This window comes from Mustela nivalis (genome assembly GCF_964662115.1).
Source record: "Mustela nivalis genome assembly, chromosome: 12".
Taxonomy (NCBI): domain Eukaryota; kingdom Metazoa; phylum Chordata; class Mammalia; order Carnivora; family Mustelidae; genus Mustela; species Mustela nivalis.
Window position 1 is genome coordinate 82,577,445 of NC_139031.1, and position 18,516 is coordinate 82,595,960.

The following is an 18,516-nucleotide window of genomic DNA, read 5'->3' on the forward strand; positions in this document are numbered from 1 at the left end:
GTCATCCTTTGACCTACTGTGGGCCCTGTTGGCATTTTCGTTGAGACAGTACTTCTTGTGTGAGAGTGTCCTGCACATTGACGGATTTAAGGACCTTCACCAAATGGCAGGAGGACTCCCCCTTCCACTCCAGTGATTGTGACAACTCCAAACAACCCTCATTGCCTTCCAAATGCCTCCTCTCACAGGGATGTAGTTTCCCCCAGTTAACTGGTTAAATGCTAGGCTAGGAATTAATTTAGGTCATTTGATGCCTAACCCTTTCCTACCGTACTCTACTATATCATTATTTGTGTGTTTCTACTTAATGTTGCCATAACAAGAATATTATTGCAACCATTTGTGCTACTCTCATTAACATCACTTGATCCCCAGTGACCGAGAGGACACTTACTTAAGTCAACAGCTTCGAGTTTTACATCCTCTTTCTTTTCTTTCCTTTCCCCTGAATGCCTTCTATGCAAATAATTAACATGTATTTCTTTGCTTCTTAGGAAAAAAGAATCTAGCTGCCTCGCTTACAATCTAAATATGTCATCTGTAGGACATTCACTGCTCTCGTGTGAAAAATTATTGGCAAGGGCTACTTCCACCTTCCCATTCTCCAGAAACCTATTTTTACACCTTGTCTCAATCTGTGTACCAGTGTTCTTCGTACAAAATTATCGAACGCAGGGACTGTGAAGGTGTGACTTCTCGGCAGCTCGCTGTGCAAGGAAATGTATCAGTACTTCACCAAGTGTTAGAATGCCTGCAGAGATTGTTTTGATGAACATCAATTTAAGGGTTCTCTAAACAAAATGACGATGACGATAGTGATGATGACGATGAGTTGGCAAACCTAGGAAACAAAATTTTAGAGGGTCTCCCAGCCGGCAGAAATGAGGAGGGAGATTCCCATCATAAGCTATTCCCAGACCATCAGATAAAGGAATAATTTATATTGCTTGGTATTTTTTTTAGAGGTCATTTAGGTTCAAATAAAGCCACAATTCACTTAGACTCAAAATCACAGATAGCAGTTAAGATAACCGTTGCCAACTGTATGAAGACAACTAGCCACAGATAGGAACAAGCGAGATCTGGCGGGAAGATGAAATGTGCTGACATCAAACAGTTCACACTGATCAAAACTTTTGTGTTTTAAGAGGTTCAAAGACCAATAGGGATACTGTCAAGTTCTGGGCTTTATCTTCGTGCAACTCTTGTCACATGCAGATAATTTTTTATCTTTCTCTTCTACAGACTATTACATGGCTGTTTACTTACCTGGTCATTTCTTTCATTTACTTAACATTCAACATCCGGACCTGATCTGCCACAGTTTATTTCTGACAGGTATGGCTGTGGTTTTCCCCTCATGGATGTGGTCCGTTTGGGTTTCTCTTGACAATGTTTATGTTTGGGTGAGAAGGGTTTCTTTTATTTGCTGATGTCTTTTTTTTTTCTTTTCTTTTCTTTTCTTTTTTTTTTCTGGCCAGGAAACAATGAAGTGGTTGACATGCTACCTCATAGCCCTTTACAGTCACTCTCAGGGTCCCTGGTACTGGATTTGTGTTCTGGAAAGCTCTATAGGGCAGTCCTGAACCAGTCCTATTTATTACAGTTCCTATGGAACACTCAGCTAGACTGTGAGAAGATGGCCGTGTTGCACTGTGTCCTCTCCTGTGGCCGAGACCCCCAGTTCCTGGAAGCCAAGGTGGTTATGTAGCTTCAAGTTAAAAATATTGGCAAATAGACAATGCCAGCCATCTATGTTTGTGGTTGAAATGAACAGATGCCATTTTCATTTGGTAATAATTAGTTGACATTTATGGTCTCCGTTCTGACTTGAACATATTCTCTTCTCGTGCTTCTTTTTATGGACCCCGACCAGACCTCAGACTGTGAGCATGTCTGTTGACTTCTCTCTTTTCAATACTGTGCCTACATGTTAGCTGTATCAGTAACATTCCAAGAAAGTGCTCCATAAATAGGAAATAGCTTCTCAAATACCTACTTTTTCTCCTGGTCTCTATTTGGTGTATAGCATTAAAAGAAATAAAATCTGGTGTCATATGTTTATTACATTTTAATAAAGATTATTTATATTTCACAATTGAATTTATGAAGCACTTTTACACATTTTGTCATTTAATTTTACAGTTGTCCTGTTAAGTTGGAGATAGCTCTCTGTTAGACTTGATTAGGACCAATGGGTGGTTGGGTAATTGAAGAAAAGATACTTTATCTTATTTTAACCTAAAACAACAAACAAAAAGTGCATTTATTCGCCTATCTTTCAATGTAGTTTAAGACCCTTTCTTTGTATATTAGCTGGTTGGAGTTCAAAATCATTTTTCTTACATAAAACCACTACTAATGTGCTTTCTCTGACTTTTCTTCTTCCTTTTGTTCCTTAACCTTACTGTCTTCTTTTCTTTAACCCAAGGAGAACCATATTTTAAATATCTTCTCAAAAACAATCTGTATCTATTGGGCAATTTTTTCTAATCCTTTACAGTTGTCTCACACTTAGGTTTTTTATTAAGTGAGTGTTTTAGGTATACCTTTGAGTCTTTCCAAAGTGTTCAACTTTTATTGACCAAACAACACTCTTTTTGAGTCCATATTTCATTCATCTATGGTAATATTTTATAAAATTACCTAATTGTGAAGGAAAGTATAACCAGCATGAATAGGTTTAGAAATGAAAACAACGGTTTCTTGGGATGCCTGGGTGGCTCAGTTGGTTAAGCATCTGCCTATGGCTCAGGTCACAATCCCAGGGTTCTGGGATCAAGTCCCACATGGGGCTCCTTGCTCAGCAGGGAGACTGCGTCTCCTTCTGCTGCTGCTCTCCCTGCTTGTGGGCGTGCTCTCTCTCTCTCTCTCTCTCTCTCACACACACACACACACACACACACACATACACACACACTCTCTCTCTCACAAATACACAAAGCTTAAAAAACAAACAACCACTTACTTATTGGTAGGAGCAGACATGTGAGAGTGCTCTGTGGCTAGGCAAGCCTCATGGTATACTTCAGTTCGAAGGCTGGGAACAAGGAGTTTCAGTCCTCCAGCAGGTGAGGATGGTTGTGGACACTGAGACAGGTGTCCTTACAACCTGTGCTTGGGAGCACCGTAGTGATGCTCACCAAGGTTAAGTAGTGTGCTGATGTTCACACGGAGGCCTGAGCTGGATTCAAACCCAGGTCTGCTGCCTTCGAGCTCTGAGGTGTGATTGGGTTTAGTTTTCTCTTTTATCCCGCAGCTCTTCACACTGGTACTTTGCTGTAACATGACCCACTCTAGCAAAAGCAGACGTGGGGTCAAAGAAGGCTTATTTGGATTTCAGCCAGGGATATTTATTTTTAAAATATATGTAAAATAGACCTGATTTATAAGACTCCTTAAGCCACAGTCTTGCATTACATGCCTTGAAGGGAAGTGAGTGTATTCTTTGACAGCTCCAAAATAGATACAGTGTTTTAAAAAGAGTCACATACATTTTGTAATTCTTTAGTGGTGGAGGCAGGGTGCAGATATGCATAACAACAGAATTGTCTTCTTATTTTTTAAAGCTTATTCAGTGGATTTCTGAGAACGTCTCTGCCTGCCATTCATTTGACCTCATTCAGGAATTTATAATTGGTAGGTCTTGCTGATGGTGCATATTAAGTTAAATCCTTGACCCTTTTGCTGGAGGGAAAGCAACAAATTGATAATGTCTCAATCTGTCAAAATGTTGGTTAGAAGCACTTTTTTTTTTTTTTTTTTTTTTACTCTGTTTCAGTCAGCAGCTGATTAAATTTCATTCTCTCGTGGTCTTGTGAGAAGCTACGACAGTTCAGAGACTGATAAGATACGATAGGATCTTGATTCTCTAAACTTACTAGTGATTTTTTCCTCCCAGTAAGATGTCAAAACTTTCTTAGTTCAGTTTTGTGTCGGCCATTTCTGTGTAAAGTAGTATAATGTCATTTGGGGGTGGATAGAAGTGCCAAATAATTTTTTTTTTAATTATTCTCATAGTAAAGAACAGAACCTGAACGTTTTATAAAGGTAGACCCTAATGGTTAGCCTTTTGAAGATAAGGATAAGGCAGTAAAAACTTTTTGGGGATTTGCTTGCTTTGGTGAATTAACAGTGTTTACTGCCTTATTCTTCTTATTGAACCATGTCTTTCTTTCTTTTCTTTTTTTGTACTTCTTTCAAAAATCTACTCAGCTTCTTCGTATTGGAGCATATATCCAGAGACAAGTAACATGGATAAACTTTTGCCATATTCCTCAGTGTTCGCTTGGGATATAGTAAGTAACAATTTGTATTCTTTGTGTGATTAAAATTAAAACTGACCCAGTTGTGGGTCAGTTGTAGGACCTCCCTGTCACAGTACATGGCTGTGATTTCATTTGTCTATTTTTGACTGATAAGGATTTGAGTTGGAGTCTCCTGGCATGAATCCTTGCTGTTAGCCAAAGGTAGTGACATAAAGCAGGAGAATTAAAGGAGAAGGTACAGGATATGTGTTACTCTTCCTATTACTAAGCAGAATGAATGCTCTATCATCTTCAAATGGTGTTTTACATTTTTTTTTAGCAACTAGAGTAGACTAAAATATTTCTCAGGTTTTTATAAACGCGAATGATTGGGCCATTGCTATTATCGTAAGCTGTTCTGTTTCCTAAGGAGATTTAACCCTTTTCCCAGACTCATAAGGAAAATTTGTAATAACTGTAAAGACTCAAGATCAGCAAAATTTAGTGATCTTAAGCAAATTCACTCCCTTTGACCTTTTCTTCCCCTTGACCCTTCTTCCCAGTTTTTCAATTAGGAAGTGCTGAGCAAAAATTTTGTTTGTTTTCTCTAGAACATGGTGCAGTAAACTGAGATTTGTTGGATCAAAAAGCAAAAACCCTGAAAAAGGTTTCAGGCTTTCCCTGGAAAAGATTTCTTCTTTCATATTTAGGTGTTAGAACAACATGCTTAGTTCCAAGGCAGAGGTTCGTATCAAAAAGGCATTTAGAAAAATAAATGGAATTTAGGTAACACAGACATAGGAAAAGAAGTACTGGGATGAATCGTGACACTTGCCCGTTTTGTATTTAGACTATCTAAATAGAGTCAGGAGGGATGCCTGGGTGGCTCAGTTGGTTAAGCAGCTGCCTTCGGCTCGGGTCATGATCCCAGCGTCCTGGGATCGAGTCCCACATCGGGCTCTTTGCTCCGCAGGGAGCCTGCTTCTCCCTCTAACTCTGCCTGCCACTCTGCCTGTGCTCGCTCTTGCTCTCTCTCTCTCTCTCTGACAAATAAATAAATAAAATCTTTAAAAAAAAATAAAAATAAATAGAGTCAGGTATGTGTGATTAATTTCTAAATGTTTGGTATACACAGCAGTAGTTATCCTAAAGGCCCTTCTGTCTTTGACTGTTAAGGGTTGTTAAATGCTCTTGCCTTGCTGTCGAGTAACAAGGGAAAGACAGCTCGTCTGTCCGTTCTCCAAGCCCTCACTGTCTGCTTTGAGAGCTCTTGTGAACATACACACAGCGTCTGTGGTGATGGGGCAGGAAGTCTGCAGGTTAAACCACGGGGAGTCAGGAAATGCACCTCTCTGTTTTCTTCCCTCACCACCCAGCCCTGTCATCCTCCATTTCCGTGTCTGGGAGGAGGGGACCGGGAACCCCTGTAGTTCCCAGGGTTGTGTTTAAAGATGGAGCATGTGTTAGCTGGATGATAGCATCCGAGGGGCTCTTTTGGGAGGCAGCTTCTTACTTTTGCATTTCTCATGACCATGGGGCCGAGGAGCTATTGTAGACCTACAGAGTGAGGTCAGGAAGTCCTGTGAGAGAATAATCGAAAAAACCCACAGTCCTAAGCACCATCTACTGAGCTGCTTTTAGGGTTTACCATGTTGCTCTAAACTTCAGGGTTTTGGTTACCTTTAAAGGTCTCTTCTAATCCTGAAATTCTGAGTCCTTGCTTCTCTTTAGCAATGATGTCCACCATTTGCCTTTTCTTTTCCTAATCTATGAATCCTCTTATTTCTATCCTTTAATAAATCCTTGCTAGGATAAAAAAAGTAATATCATACTTCTGTATGGAGACAGATAATTTCTGTAAATAACTGAATTGAATTTTTTAAGATACTAGAACATATGGTGCTCTTACATATAAATAACCTGAATTATGCTTTGCAAACAATTAGCCTTGTTATTCTTATTTTAAGATGTTGTTTATAACCTAAAGCTATAGTGAAATTTTAATGCTTTTTTGACGTATCTTCACTTACCAAGTAGTGGTGAGTGAAACACAAAATACATTCTTAACACAGGCTTTAGGTGGTCACACGGGACAACTCGGTTGCTTGAATATTCTGGACATTTATTTCTGCATTTCTGTGGTGCCCCTTTCCACAGGAATATTGTGTGTCAGTAAAAATCTAGTACATTTGAGTTCTAAACAAACACGAGATTTTATTTCTACAGAACACTTTCAAAGTTATTTCGTCATATATCGTCTACCTTTTTTTTTTTTTAGAAAATAAAGGATGAATTCACTGGTTGAGAGGCTTATCTACACAGTTAATATAGAAACACACTTCCACAATGAACGAATGAGGGGCCATTTTGGAAGTTTATATTTCTATTGAAATTTTTGTTTTAATGCTCACAGTGTTATAATTTGGATTTCCTGATACAGATTTTACACCTTTCATATTTGCCATGGTGATACCGCTGCATCAACTCTTTTTTTTTTTTTTAAGATTTTATTTATTTATTTGTCAGAGAGAGAGAGAGCACAGGCAGACAGAGCGGCAGGCAGAGGCAGAGGGAGAAGCAGGCTCCCTGCTGAGCAAGGAGCCCGATGTGAGACTCGATCCCAGGATGCTGGGATCATGACCTGAGCTGAAGGCAGCTGCTTAACCAACTGAGCCACCCAGGCGTCCCACCGCTGCATCAACTCTTTATGGGGATCTTTTATTTCTGGAATTATGGTAGAGAATGAGGTGAAGGAAAATTTTCCATTGAAGTCAAAAAAGAACCCCACTAATCTTGGTTCCTTCTAGGGAGGCAGGGGCCAACTATAATATAATACATTTAAGCAAAATAGAAGAAGTGGGAGGAAGGAGCAATAAACAGAGAAGGAACATGTCCCCCTTCTTATTACGCTTGATAATGCATGTGCAATTTGCCTCGTTTGTTCTTAAATGGACATGTGTAAATAATATACTGGTTGCTCTGTATTCCCAATAGTCTTCTCCTTTCCTTCAGAGATTGGCCCTCTATTGTAATCATGACTTGAAAGAATAGTTCCCTTCTCAAGGCAAGAGATGGGCTGGTTCACTGCTATTTATAAACTATAAGGTTTATTTAAAGTAGAGGTTAGCAAACTGGGAGCTGCCCCCGGCTTCTGTCTGTGCAGAAAACACTTCCTGAAGGCTCAAGCTTGTGGTGGTTGATACATTTAGCAGTCCTGTGTGTGTGTTTCTCCCCACCGTAGGAAATTCCTGGAATAACCCTTGTGACGGAAGAGATCCCATTGCCTTTCATGAAGGTAAGTCCTTCCAGGGAGAGACAAAAGCACACCGTGCCTGGTTCCTTGCTGGCCTCCACACTCAACCGGAGCTCCAGCTCTCTGTGTCAAGGACTAGGATGGTTCCTCAAGGACTTGTAGACCGTCAGCAGGAGGATGGGGGCAAGGGGTAGGATTCGTTCTTGAGAAAATCCTTCCTAAGGGGTTGAGTCGTCTGTGAGGATATTATTACGGCACTTCTTAGGAATACTCTTTGGAGAGGGAAGTTTTCTGAAGACAGAGAGTTATGGGGATCAACGTTAACCACACAGGACTCGTCTTTTCCACGGTGCCTCCAACCAGTCCACTCTGGAGTTCTTACACGTGCTTAGAGAACCCTCAGCACATGCACGCACAAACACACACACACACACACACATACACACACACACGCATAGCCTTAAACTCGTTAAGTAACCTGGGCTGAGATTATCTAATTTCCTTCTGGTTCTAAGAACAGCTTTTCTGTTTCTCAAAAGTGACCTCCGCTGGCTCCGAATGCGGTCTCTGTGAAGCTTCTGCACACCTCCTTCCTGCCGCTAAGGGGTAGCTATTAGTGTCTTTGTGTAATCTGGTGGTTTTAGAAGGGCTTCTGAGCACAATAGGGAGAACGGGGTGGGGTGGGTGAGTAGAAAAGAATGTGTATGTAGTTAAAAACTGGAGAGTATTTTAGCTGTTTCCTTGAAGCTCCTTTGTTGTTTCTGGCATCGCCTCCTGTTAATTATAGCTTGGTGTGTAGTGGGAAATCTCAGCGTTTGGCAGCAGGCCGCTCACTGTGCTGCCGCTCTCTTATTTACATTTAATTCTTTTGGATCCACGGAGGGCAGGCCAGGCCTGGGCAGCCTGGGGAAAGCAGAAAGCCATGAGGTCTGAGGTCCCGGTGATGCACAGGGACTGGGAGAGGGCCGACTGGGGCAGGTTTGATGGTTCTGGGTTTCAGTCCTAAGAAGGGTCCTTCAGGGAGACGGAAAGGTGATGGTTCTGGGCCACAGCCGGGACCACTGTGAAGCCCCCCAAAGGGAGAACGAGGAAGGGGAAAGAAAGGTTTGATTAATAGCTGAAAATGTTCTTATTAAGAGCCTCCCTCCTTTCCTGGCATTGTTTCTACTTTTATCATGAGTCCTACCAAACCGATAATGTGTGAAACCGGTGAAGAGAGTTTTATTTATTTATTTTTTAAAGGTTTTATTTATTTGGCAGAGAGTGAGAGAGAGCACAAGCAGGGGAAGTGGCAGGCAGAGGGAGAGAGAAGGAGGCTCCTCGCAGAGCAGGGGGAGCCCAATGTGGGGCTCAATCCCAGGACCCTGGGATTATGCCCTGAGCCAAAGGCAGAAGCTTAACCAAACTGAGCCACCTGGAGCCCAGTGAAGAGAATTTTAAGGAGAAAGTAGTGTCACCCCTAATTCTCCACAGTTCCTAAGGAATCAACTGTTTAGTTTTATCCCCATTTCCTCTAGCCCTTGTCATAGGAATGCATAGTAGTGACGGCCATCCAGAGAGATTTTTTTTTTTTTAGATTTTATTTATTCATTTGACAGAGAGACACAGGGAGAGAGGGAACACAAGCAGGGGGAGTGGGAGAGGAAGAAGCAGGCTTCCTGCCACTGAGCAGGGAGCTGGACTCGGGGCTCCATCCCAGGACCCTGGGATCATGACCTGAGCTGAAGGCAGATGTTTAATGACTGAACCACCCAGGCGCCCCCATCCAGAGATATTTAACAAAGATTGCCAGTTACATCAGATTTCATGCTGCTGTGTGAGCTTTGTAATTATGACCTCTAAAGGCTCCAGAGGATTCTGCTGGGTTGTTGTGTCCTAATGAATCATTTTTCTGTTTTGAGACATTTGGTTTGTTTCCAGCCCCCATTAAAAAAAAAAATGCAATTAAAAATAATGTTGCAGTGAATATTTTTATCTAGATGGTTTTTCTTTTGGTTTATCCTCCAAGGTTAAATGTCCAGGAGTATTGCTGGGCGAAAGACTGTGACAGTTTTGAAAGCTTTTGATTCTTATTGTCAAATTGGATACTCAAAAAAAAAAACAAAACAAACAAACAAAAAAAGTTGCGATTAACTCACAAGGAATTTATGGGTTTATCAGTTTTACTACAACCTTATCACCATTGTATAATTTTATTTTATTTATTTTTTTAAGACTTTATTTATTTGTTGAATAGAGAGAGAGAGATCACAAGTAGGCAGAGCAGTTGGCAGAGAGGGGGAAGCAGGCTCCCTACTGAGCAGAGAGCCCAATGCAGGGCTCTATCTCAGGACTCTGAGATCATGACTTGAGCCGAAGGCAGAAGCCTAACCCACTCAGCCACCCAGGTGTCCCACGTATTGTCATTTTAAAAATTAAGTAAATATAAAAGACTGATGTGAAGATTTCCTTAATTTTTTACCCAGTGACTTATTCTAAGAATATGATTTGACTTCGCTTAGGAACAAAGTGGCTTATTTTTGCACCTTTTTTTCTTTTTTCCTATTTGTGTGTCTGTATATTTGTGTGTAAAATGATGCTTTTTTTATTATTCAAGTTTTTTTCTCCCCTAATATTCACTGTGCATATCACTTTTTTTTTCCTTTCCCCTAATGACCTTTGACATCTGGCCCAGCAGACCGATGTTTCCCATCAACCATTCCCAGACATTCTTGGGAGCTCCTGTACTGCTCCCCCGTGTGTCTGCATGCCCGGAGGAAGTGTTACACAGCACACATTTGAAGGTAGATCTCTTGATGACCTTGTCCATGCAGACGCAGTAGCAATCTGTCAGGGAAGGCAAAGATACGCTGCTGGGATGGGCCTTGAACTCTGGAAGAGATGGTACTAGATTTGGTTTGTCCAGCTCCCCAACCCCTACCCCAGTCCCTCAGCATGGGGGACACAGGACTCCTGGCTCTGATCTTTCCATTTGTTTCCCCATTCCTCTTTGCACAATACTCCTTGCTGGAAGTCGCTGCCTTTGACCTACTTCTTCTACCCCCAAGTCCCAGCTTCATTATATTGTGATGGGCCTGCTTGCGGGGGAGGGTGGGCACCCCACCCTCCGCTCCTCCCTCCCCTCCCGCAGTTACAAGACTGCTCTCTCCCTGCTTACTCAGCTACAGGAGTTGGCTCTGAGTACCTCTGACCTGAATCACGAGTTACCTTTTGAATGAATGCATGCTTGCTGCCAGACTTTCCATGAGGCCCCAGGGAGCCTTATTTACTCTCACCACATTCGCTTCCCTCCTTGGTAGATGACCGCCCTGATAAGAAGTCGGGAGAGGGAAAGGCAAAGTGAAGGTGGAAAAGCACCTTCTTCCTGCTCTCTCTGCAAAGAGTTCTCCTGTGGAGTACTTTACAAATGTTTAGTATAGGAATATTGCAATGTAACTTGGCACAGGCCAGTTGAATTAGCACTTAATCACCTGAAAGGCTAGTGGCTTCCTTACTTCATAAAATGGTTTCCAGAAGAATTTTAAACAGCGAAACAAGAGGTATACTGAAACAAGGTCCTTGCCTTCAAAGCAATGTTATCAAGAGTGTCCTTCCCAGGAATGATTTTAGCCCTTCATAAAACATGGATTTCTCTAGGGAAGTGGCAATTTTCTTGAAAGTGTTAAAATTGCCCTTGATTTTCTAGTGAAAAGAGAAACTATTTGGGGCACCTAGGTGGCTCAGTGGGTTGAAGCCTCTGCCTTCAGCTCAGGTCATGATCTCAGGGTCCTGGGATGGAGCCCCGCATCGGGCTCTCTGTTCAGCAGGGAGCCTGCTTCCCTTCCTCTCTCTCTGCCTGCCTCTCTGCCTACTTGTGATCTCTGTCTGTTAAATAAATAAATTAAACACACACACACACACACACACACACACCAAACCTGACCACAGGAAGCCCATGAAGATTAGGAAATACATAGAAACAATCACTTACTGGAATATAACAATAAAAGGTGAATGAGCATGCCCCAAATGGAGAAATGGGAGTATGTTCATGTGTTTTTTTAAGACAGACATCTTTAGTTTCGTTTTATAAAGTAAGGAAACCTTTTAGTCATTGGTTTAGATTACTGTCTAACCCAGACACTGGGAAGGCCAGGGAGACTTAAGAGCCCTTCCCACTTAATTCCCATCAGAAGTCACTGTGTTAAGTCAAGTGTCTATCAGGGGGTCTCAGTGCCGCTGAGCACTTGGGAATACAATCATTGGCACCCGGGCTCTTCTCCAGAGACTTGTTCATTTAATTATGCTTCTTCACTTACAAAGTGTTTTAAGAATACAGTTTTAATTGGGCAGAGCATGAGTGTTATTAATTGCTTTGTGAAATAAAAAAGACTTTTTTTCCTTGACCCTCCCAATACAGACATACAGACAGCTACTGGCATTTAAATACAAGTTTTGTTACGGATCCAAAGTATCCACAAAATGACAATGCAATACCTTACAATTTTGTAAAAATAAGGATTGTTGCTTTGATAACAATGTAGTACCAGAAATGTCCACTGGTGATGTGGGAAATACTGATTTTACAAAGTGTAGTTGGTATATATGTGATACTATGATATAACTAGAAATGTACATTTGGTCTTCATCCATGACTCCTGGCACGGAGTTCCTAAAATCCTTGTAATTTCCTAAGTGATAAGAGCTACCAGGACATCTTTTGTTATATTCAGTGTTTGTTCCCAGTTCCTGAAATAGCACAAAGGTGAAAAGAATGTCTTTTGTTATTCATAGCAAGCCCCTTCTCGCTACACTTGAGTTATGTTAATAAGGTGATTTTTGGAAAGCACCTAAGACTGGGGGCTGATTGCCTAAAGAACCAAACCGGTGATTAGAAGGTTGGAACTTCCAGCACCGACCCCCCCACCCCACCTCAGCCCAGAGGTAAGGGAGACTGGCTGGGATTTGAGTTCAGTCACTGGTGGTCAGTGATTTAATCAATCCTGCCTAAGTCATGGAGCCTCCATAAAGAACTCTTACTGAAGGAGTCTGGAGAGCTTCTGAGATGCTAAGGTGTGGGAGGGCGGTGTCCCTCAGGAGCCAATGGAAACTCTGAGCCCTTTCCCACATGCCTGGTTCTATCCATCTCTTCCATCTGGCAGTTTCCTCCATTGTATCCTTTTACAATAAGCCAATGTATAATACGTGAACTCTTTTTTCTTGAGTTCTGTGAGCTAGTCCAGTGAACTGTCAAACCCAAGGAGGAGGTCTTGGGAACCTCCAATTTAGAGGCAACTTATGGGATCCAATGTTGTCTCCAAGTAGGTAGTGTCCAAATTGAGTCAAATTGTAGCAGACCCAGCTGGTCGTGGAGAATTGGTTGATGGTGTGGTGTTGGGGGGACTACCACATTTGGTGGCCAGAAATGAAGTCTTCTGGGAGTAGATTGTTGTAGTAGAAAAACAAGAATTTTTCCTCTACAATGTATTTTCTGGGACAGTGAGTTATGGCAAGTTCAGTTAATATTGTCAAACATAATTTTATAATGGTACAAAGAAGTATTATTTCTTAGAAACAGAGTACCAGGCTGGTCTAGTCATTCCTGTCATATCTACAGAGATGGGGCTTCCTTCAGTTAATATCTCAAATGATGAAATTGAGGGACAGACCCGGCCACTAGCCTGTGCTGCTGTTCTTCACAGGTTTGGTTGGAGATGTACTGTTTAATGCTTAAGGTTGAAAGGAGAGAAATATCTTCCTGTTGGCTTTCTTAGGGCATATGCTGGTTATGAGATGGACAGTTTAGAACCATTTTTAGTGGTTACATTAAAAATGCAGCCCATTAAAAATGGCTAAGAGAGGGGCTCCGGGGTGGCTCAGTCACTTAAGTGCCTGACTTCAGATCAGGTCATGATCCCGGGGTCCTGGTATCAAGCCCCCCATCTGGGTTCCTGCTCAGCAGGGAGCCTGCTTCTCCCTCTGCACCTCCCCCTGCTTGTGCAGGCTCTCTCTCTCTTAAATAAAATCTTTTTTTTTTTTTTTAAATGGGTAAGAGAACTACCCAGCTGGGCAAAGAAGAAAGATTGTATTTTTCTAGATATGGGGAAGAAAGAGGTGTTAATTTATGAATAGGAGAACTGGCACTTGCCACATGTGGTCACCTTTGGGTTCCAGTCACTGGTCCTCTGTATGGATCTGATGGTCTGCTCAGAGCATTTGGGCTTAGTAAATGGTGCTTTGCTAGTTTCATGGACACACGGGTGGCTGTATTTTATTCTGTCTGTGTGAGAGGTAGGGGGTCACTGTGCTTCTCTGGGCTGCAAACAGAAGTTCATGTTGAGATGGAATCCACTGAACACCCAAACTGGATTGATGCTTTTAGTTCTGCTAGTTGAGCCCTAGTGTCGAGAGTAAAGCTTTTCTCCTCTCAGAAGATGAGGGTTAATCAGATGTAGGACCAAGGCAAGAGGGCTTTTCAGAAATGAAAGGCAGATATTTTTATCGCCTAAAATCAACTAGCAACTGAAATCAAAGGTGGGGAACAATCCCTTAATATATAACCCTCTGGTCCTTCTGTTCAATTAATAGTTTTGATGGGTTTCACTCGGTAATTATTTCCTGTCCTCCTAATAGGCAAAATGAGATTTTTTTTTTTTTTTTAAGTAATCTCCACATGGAGATTACTTAAATCTTGAAACCTGGTGCTTGAACTCACTACCCCGACATCAAGAGTCACATGCTCTACCAACTGAGCCAGCCAGGCAACCCAATTGTTCAAGAAGAGACTTGGGATAATTTCCCTTCTTTCAAAATCAAGCTTTAAAACTCCTCCTTGTGCAGGAAAACACTTCTGGGGCTCCCTTGAGAGTCTGATGGCTTCTTACACCAGCGTCTCCCAGAAGTAGCTACATTCATGAGTATTTTCTTATAAAATATTTTAAGGCTTATGTGCTCTCCTGAAGTAGCCTGCAGTGTGCTTCTTGGGCTCTTACTTTATGTTGATGCTGTTGTCCCCGATGAGCCCAGTGTTCAGTTCACGAGTTCCGTAAGTACTAACTGATGATGCAGGAGTGTTTTTCTGTGCTCCCAGGTGGACTGTTCCGATGTGTTTGTGATGCTTGCGCTCCCTCTTCCCCCCATTCTATGTTCAAGCATCTACAATTCGATCTCGGAGCTGCTTTAATTCTCTGGGTGAATGAGCAGTCTGGTGTTACCTTGACATTGGCCATCCATCCTGGATTGGCTCTAACCTCCTCTTTAACCCCACCTCCTATTAATCAACAACACAGTCACCCGTTCTCAGACAGCTGGTTCTTCATCAGCCTGTAAGCCAGAGGCACGAAGGCAAGGAAGACACAGGAGGGTGGGTGGGAGACAGAGATGACCTGGGCGGGCTCCAGCAGTGTTCTCTACTCTGGCTGAGCACTGGGGGTGCCCCGCGAACTTTGAAAACTCAGGAAGCTCAGGTCGCACCCCGCTGTAGTTTAGTATCCGGGGGGTGCCAGCCCCATGTTTGCTGAGTCGGGAGTCACAGGCTAGAGACAGAGGTCTTCACCACAGAGAATGAAATGCTGTTGGTTGCTTTCTCTAATGCTCTGCCTCTGATCTAAACCCAGAATGCACATTCTTGTCTCTCAGTCCTTGCTCACTCCCCAGAGTATCCCCTCCAGAACGTCCTCTCCTTGTCTTTCACTTATTCAAATCCATTTTCAAACTCTGGGTCTTATCTATTACTCAGGCTTCCAAATAGACCTTCCAATATACAGTGATCTCTGAGATTTTCGTAACTTAAAAAATCCTATCACTTATTGGGCTGCCTGGGTGGCTCAGTCGGTTAAGCATCTGCTTTTGGCTCAGGTCATGATCCCATGGTCCTGGGATCAAGCCCCTCCTCTGGCTTCTTGCTCAGTGGGGAGCCTGCTTCTCCATCTGCCTACTGCTCCTCCTGCTTGTGCTCTCTCTCTCTGTGTCAAATAAGTAAATAAAACCTTAAAAATAATTATATCACTTACCTCATAGATACCATGTGGTGACATATGCCGCTAATTATTTTCATCTATGTTGTAACATCCAGCCCCGTGACCTTCTTGAAAGACATACAGGTTTATAGTAAAATATTTCCAGGTCTTTGCTGAACAGTGTTTCCAATTTAAATCTAAGTGGGTTTTGCTTGTTTATTTTTAAAACTCCATTCCTTTGCCTTCTAACTCAGGGGTTTTGAACTATTGTAGGTTATGGATCCCTTTGACCATCTGGGGCAAGCTGTAGGCCTTGTCCCCAGAGATGTGCTCCCACAACTCCCTCCATTCTGCGTGCTGTCATTGGATTCCTAAGCCCCTTTGTGGCCCATCCATGGACTTGCTTTAACTGTTTGTTTTCAGCTAAGAAAAGGGATTATTTTAATGGTGGAAGGGGAAGGATCTTGGGATCCTTGGGAGAGATCTTTTTTTAGGAGCTGCAGTGTGTGTGTGAGGGGAGCAGACCCTCAGACTGGTGGGAGGGCTTCCGTGTTCCTCAGACATCGCTGGGACCACAGCGTGGGGCTGCTGCCGCCAAAGTGGGCAGAGCTTAGTATCTTGACCAACCACTAGGTGTCACTACAACACCAGTTAGTTGTGGGGCTAGTGTGCTGGAACCCCGGAGTAGAATGCAAGCAAGCTGCAGTGACTTCCTGTCAGGGACTAACTATAGCCAAATGCTGGCAGAATTTGCTTTCATTATAATTTTTTTCAATAGAATGAAGACCAAAGGGTAGATACAGGCACATTCATTGTAAATAAGTTGAAAGGGGAAGAAAAGGTGAGTGAGGTAGGTTTATCTGGGAGTGTGATGTGACACCAGGGTTCCAGTTTCCCCTAGAAATGACCTTTTCTTGGACGTAGTTTTTTTTTTTCTTTCTTTCTTTCTTTCTTTCTTTCTTTCTTTCTTTCTTTCTTTCTTTTTTTTTAACATTTTATTTATTTATTTGAGAGAGAGACAGTGAGAGAGAGCATGAATGAGGAGAAGGTCAGAGGGAGAAGCAGACTCCCCATAGAGCTGGGAGCCCGATGTGGGACTCGATCCTAGGACTCCAGGATCATGACCTGAGCTGAAGGCAGTCACTTAAACAACTGAGCCATCTGGATGCCCTTGGATGTAGTTTTTCTTGTCTCTCTCAGAAGGGATGTTGGCTGGATGGGCCTTTCAGGCTTCTAAAACACCAAGTAAATATTATTATGTAATTTACCAATACTCCAAAATTCATTTTGAACCAGTAGTGACTGCCCTTTCAGTAAGAGTATGGCTAGTGTGCTATTATTTAATATAAGGGCATTTTTCTTGTTTGAGGCATATTTTACTAAAATTCTCTCTCTTTTTTTTTTCTTGCAGTATAGCCCAGGCTGTTACCACACTAAGCATTAGCTCACTTTGTTTTCTGGTTACACATTGCATTTTGGTCCTAGTCAAATCTTTTACAAACACATGTATTTTGGCAAGAAAGTGTATCATAAATCTATCTTCATTGATTTAAGGAAACAGTGTGTGTTAGTATATCCTTTGCTATCAGCCGTATAAACATTTTTCTAGATAATGTCTTCTTAGGCAAGGGAAATAAAAGCAAAAATAAACTACTGGGACTACATCAAAATAAGCTTTTGCACAGCAGAGGAAACCATCAACAAAATGAAATGGCAACCCACTGAATGAGAGAAGTTATTTGCAAATAATATATCCACTAAGAGGTTAATATCCAAAATATACAAATAACTTATACAATTCAATACCCAATAAACAAATAATCCAATTAAAAAATGGGCAGAGGACCTGAGCAGACATTTCTCTGAAGAAGACATACAGATGGCCTACAAGATGCTTAACATTACTAATCATGAGGGAAATGCAAATCAAAACCACAATGAGATTTCACCTCACTCCTGTTCAGAGTGGCTAGAATCAAAAAGTTGATTTTTGATCAACTAGCCTGTTCAGAGTGGCTAGAATCAAAAAGTAAGAAATAACAAGTGTTGGTGAGGATGAGAGAAAAAGGAGCCTTCATGCTCTGTTGGTGAGAATGCAAACTGGTGCAACCACTGTAGAAAACAGTATGGAGGTTCCTCAAAAAATTAAAACTAGAATTACCATATGATCCAATAATGCTACTACTGGGTATTTACTCAAAATGAAAATGCTAATTTGAAAAGATACACGCACCCCTATGTTTATTGCAGCATTATTTACAATAGCCAAGATATGGAAGCAGCCCAAATGTCCATCCATAGAGGAATGGATAGAGAATTGGTATATGTATGCAGTGGAATACTACTCGTAAAAAAGGAATAAGATCTTGCCATTTGCTGCAACATGGATAGACCTATAGGTATAATGCTAAGTGAAATAAGTCAGAGAAAGGCAAATATCATCTGATTTCACTTACATGTAAAAGTTAAACAAATAAATTTTAAAAAACATAAAACCAGACTCTTAATTACAGAGGCCTAACTAGTGGTGGCCAGAGGGTGATGGGGGTGGGGGAGATAGGTGAAATAGATAAAGGGGATAAAGAGGTACAAACCCTAGTTATAAAATAAGTCTTAGAGAGGAACAGTACGGCAGAGGGAATCTAGTCAGTAAAATTGCAATAATATTTGGTGACAGATGGTGATTACACTTACTGCAGTGAGCACTGAGTAGTGTATAGAATTCTTGAATCATGATACTGTACTCCTGAAAGTAATCTAGCATTGTATGTTCATTGTACTTAAATTTAAAATTTAAAAATTAAAAGCAGGGCCACCTGGGTGGCTCATTGATTAAACTTCTGGCTCTTGGTTTCAGCTCAGGTAAGGATCTCAGGGTCATGGGATGAGGCTCCTTATCAGGCTTCACACTCAGTGGGGAGTCTGCTCGAGGTTCTCTCTCTCTCTCTCTCTTCCCTCTGTCCCTCTGCCCACTCACGTATCCTTTGTCTTAAATAAATAAATCTTAAAAAATTAAAAAACATTTTGTATCAATACATCCTTCAATATTAAAAACGTGTTAGTATTGCATTATATTTAA

General features: G+C 41.7%; 1 protein-coding gene across 18 annotated transcripts in view; it reads left to right on the forward strand.

The window, feature by feature from the left end:
* Nucleotides 1-18,516, forward strand: part of GSAP (gamma-secretase activating protein) — an 81,574-nt gene that overhangs the window by 43,595 nt on the left and 19,463 nt on the right. For 15 of the 18 annotated variants that reach the window (XR_014300827.1, XR_014300828.1, XR_014300829.1 and 12 more), the window contains 5 exons: nt 1,246-1,338; nt 1,482-1,699; nt 3,570-3,639; nt 4,216-4,298; nt 7,489-7,542. Coding sequence is in view for 7 of the 18 variants with exons in the window: in XM_082691851.1 (XP_082547977.1) it covers nt 1,246-1,338; nt 1,482-1,699; nt 3,570-3,639; nt 4,216-4,298; nt 7,489-7,542 (518 nt within the window). In the remaining 11 variants the exon portion in view is untranslated. The remainder of the gene's footprint in view (nt 1-1,245; nt 1,339-1,481; nt 1,700-3,569; nt 3,640-4,215; nt 4,299-7,488; nt 7,543-18,516) is intronic. The other 3 variants (XM_082691853.1, XM_082691852.1, XM_082691856.1) reach the window with 1 other exon arrangement.